General features: G+C 42.6%; 1 protein-coding gene across 1 annotated transcript in view; it reads right to left on the bottom strand.

The window, feature by feature from the left end:
• The window catches only part of WDR27 (WD repeat domain 27), a 150,294-nt gene that overhangs the window by 2,249 nt on the left and 144,969 nt on the right, over nt 1-3,076 (bottom strand). Inside the window, 1 exon segment of the mRNA XM_011999659.1 lies at nt 230-479. Coding sequence (XP_011855049.1) covers nt 230-479 — 250 coding nt within the window.

Below are 3,076 nucleotides of genomic sequence, written 5' to 3'. Positions count from 1 at the left end.
AGAAAGTCCTCTTATGAATGTGAGAGGCCAGGAAGTTGTCTCAGCGCGGAATACTTGCAAACACGGCCTAGGTTTTGGATGAATGGCAAGTCTATCTAGATTGGGTTTTGTTTTCCAATTTCAAAAAGAACTTTAAAATAAATATGTAAATACAAATGGCAGAAGCAATGTATTTTATCTTATTACAAATGTGTGCAGCACTTAACAGATTTCCTACACAGAAGCTCACAGTGGGGCCTAAGTGCGTGGGCTTGGAAGCCGTCGGGATGCTGGTGCAAACTCTCAACTGCACATAAACTGATCTGTCTGGATCCCCACACTCTTATCTGAGACACAGCTGCGCTAACATCTGCAAACAAAGCTGCCGGCAAGAACTGGATAACAAGAGGAAAGACCCGCACACAGCTCCTCGCTCTTGGGGGACACTCAGCAGCAGCTTTGGTTATTATTTTACACAGCATCATTTGTTCCCAAGCAACCTTGTAAAATACACAGGACAAATGCTATGAATGACCATTCTGTATCTCAGAGACTCAGGGAGAACAAGACGTCTCCAGCCTGATAGACACCTGTGTTATGAAGGACTAAGTAGTGTGGGAGCTGCTGTAGACATCATCATGCTAAGGTCTCTCACCAGCACCCTAGGTACGTGGCAGCAGCCAGAGTCTGCCACCTGGCTGAGCTGATTTCCATGAGTTTCTCCTCCTGATTGCAAAGACCATCGCAGGCTGGGTGTCAGTGGCACCAGACATGCTTCTGTGACATTTTTCCACCAGGTAACAACAGTCAATAGTGAACTGGCCATTCCCAAAACCTGCTTACTCCTGGTGTCAGATGTCATCCTGCAATGACCAGCTTTGCATTTTATCAAGAAGAATGTGCTTAAGTCATAGATGAAAGGTCTGATCATTTGATGAGGCTGTAATGTGCAGGTAGAATAGAAAGCCTTAAACCTGTTTGTCAAAACAGCCCGCTTCAAAGTAGCAGTAATGACTGTGGAGCTAAAAATGTATTTATCATAAGATACATGTTTTAAATTAAATTTATAGAGAGTGCGACAGAACATTACCAAGTACCCATCAGAAATTAGAAATCAGGGGGTCTGAGGCAGGGGTCAGCAGGCCTTGTTTCCAGAGCCTGGGTCATGACCCTTCTGATCAAAACAGGATGTAGCACAGGAACTGGCCCAAACCAGCTAGGGCCAAGATGGTGCTGAAGCCGTCTCTGGTTGCTCTCATTACTCATTATGTACTGATTATAATTCATCTGCATAAGACACTCCCACTGGCACCATGACAGTTTACAAATGCATGGAAACAATCCAGAAGTGACCTTATATGGTTCCGGAACTCCCACCCGTTTTCCAGAAAGCTCATGAATAGCCTGCCCCTTATTTAGCATATAATTAAGAGTGGGTGTAACTATGCTCGCCAGCAACCAACGCGTGCTGCTCTGGGCCACTCTGCCTGTGCAGTGGCCCTGCTGTCAGTGCAGCTACCATTTTGCTGCACACTTTCCTCTGTCACCACCACCTCACCCTCAAATTCTTTCCTGAGCAAAGCCAAGAACCCTGCTGGGCTAAGCCCCAGTTTGGGGATTTCCTGCATCAGGTCTGGACCTAGCCTGTAAAATTCTGACCAGCTGATCATAGTTAATAAAGAAAGTAGGTCATGCGCGGTGGCTCGCGCCTGTAATCCCAGCACTTTGGGAGGCCGAGGTGGACGGATCATAAGGTCAGGAGATCAAGACCATCCTGGCTAACACAGTGAAACCCTGTCTCTACTAAAAATACAAAAAATTAGCCAGGCGTGGTGGCGGGCACCTGTAGTCCCAGCTACTCGGGAGGCTGAGGCAGGAGAATGGCGTGAACCTGGGAGGCGGAGCTTGCAGTGAGCTGAGACTGCGCCCCTGCACTCCAATCTGGGCGACAGAGCAAGACTCCGTCTCAACAAAAAAAAAAAGAAAAAGAAAGTAGCAATCCCTCAAGTGTGAGCTGTGCTGTCACCAATTTCACTCCCCGATTTTCACAGCTCCAGCATTCTCTCATTACCAGATCCAACTGTTAGACAGGGGAAATGCTGTTGGTGTTTGTGGCACAGACTTCTAATATTTCACCACACTTGTTCCCATGTTTTCCTTGTGTGTATGTTTTTATATCATAAACAAAATAAACCATGCTTAGCAGAGTACTATCAATCTTTCCTTCAAAACAGCAGTGCCCTCATATACTGCTAAATGGAATCACGTATTAAATACGACCTCCAACTTTACCTGTGCTTCACACAAGAACTTCATTTGCCAACCGATGGTATTCAATTTAAAGTGAAGCTTTCCTTTCTTATTAAATTATGCAGGATAGGCTTCAAAGGTTGCTGTCTTACTGAGACTGGGATTTTTCTTGCATACACGCTCTTTGGATTGTTGCGAGCCTCTGGTTAATTTTCAGAGTTCTAAGAAAGCTGGTTTTGACAATTTCTGTGACTGTTTTCATTGCCTTTGTGAAGGAGAAGATTTTCAATGTCCTGTTCCACCATCCCTAGTGCTTCTTCATCATGTTTACTTTTAACAAAAACTTTTCCTGCCTGTGGTTATTTCCAAATCTTAATTTTACTTAATTTTATGTAGTTAACTGTCTCTTCAATAATTACCAATATTGTCCAATCCTGAGAAAATTTAAGAGATCAGAAAACATATTTTAAAAGTTACTGTAGTCATGATAAGTAATTATTGTAATACAACGTATGAAAATAAAAACGACTTCCAGTTGTTTGATTGACAATGCTGGGAAACAGAAGAACGGTAGTGAGGTGATACATGTGGAAGAAAGTGGACTAATATCAGTAAACAAAGGAAATTTTTAAAAATAAGGAACCAAGTGAATTATGTATTATAATTCAGTATATGATATCATTACAGTTAATGAATCAGTATGATGTATACATATGCATAACTGGCTTCTTGTGCCTGTTCTTTAGTGGCCCTTCATCACGAAGGTTCATGACAACTACAAGTTGCTGCTTTTTCCTCTTTATTTTTTATAACTATATTTATACCATATTTGTTTCTTTTTTTTTTT

This window comes from Mandrillus leucophaeus, unplaced genomic scaffold (assembly GCF_000951045.1).
Source record: "Mandrillus leucophaeus isolate KB7577 unplaced genomic scaffold, Mleu.le_1.0 Scaffold6, whole genome shotgun sequence".
NCBI classification, from domain to species: Eukaryota; Metazoa; Chordata; class Mammalia; order Primates; family Cercopithecidae; genus Mandrillus; species Mandrillus leucophaeus.
The sequence above is the reverse complement of the archived record's forward strand: the minus strand, read 5'-3'. Positions and strand labels throughout refer to the sequence as shown.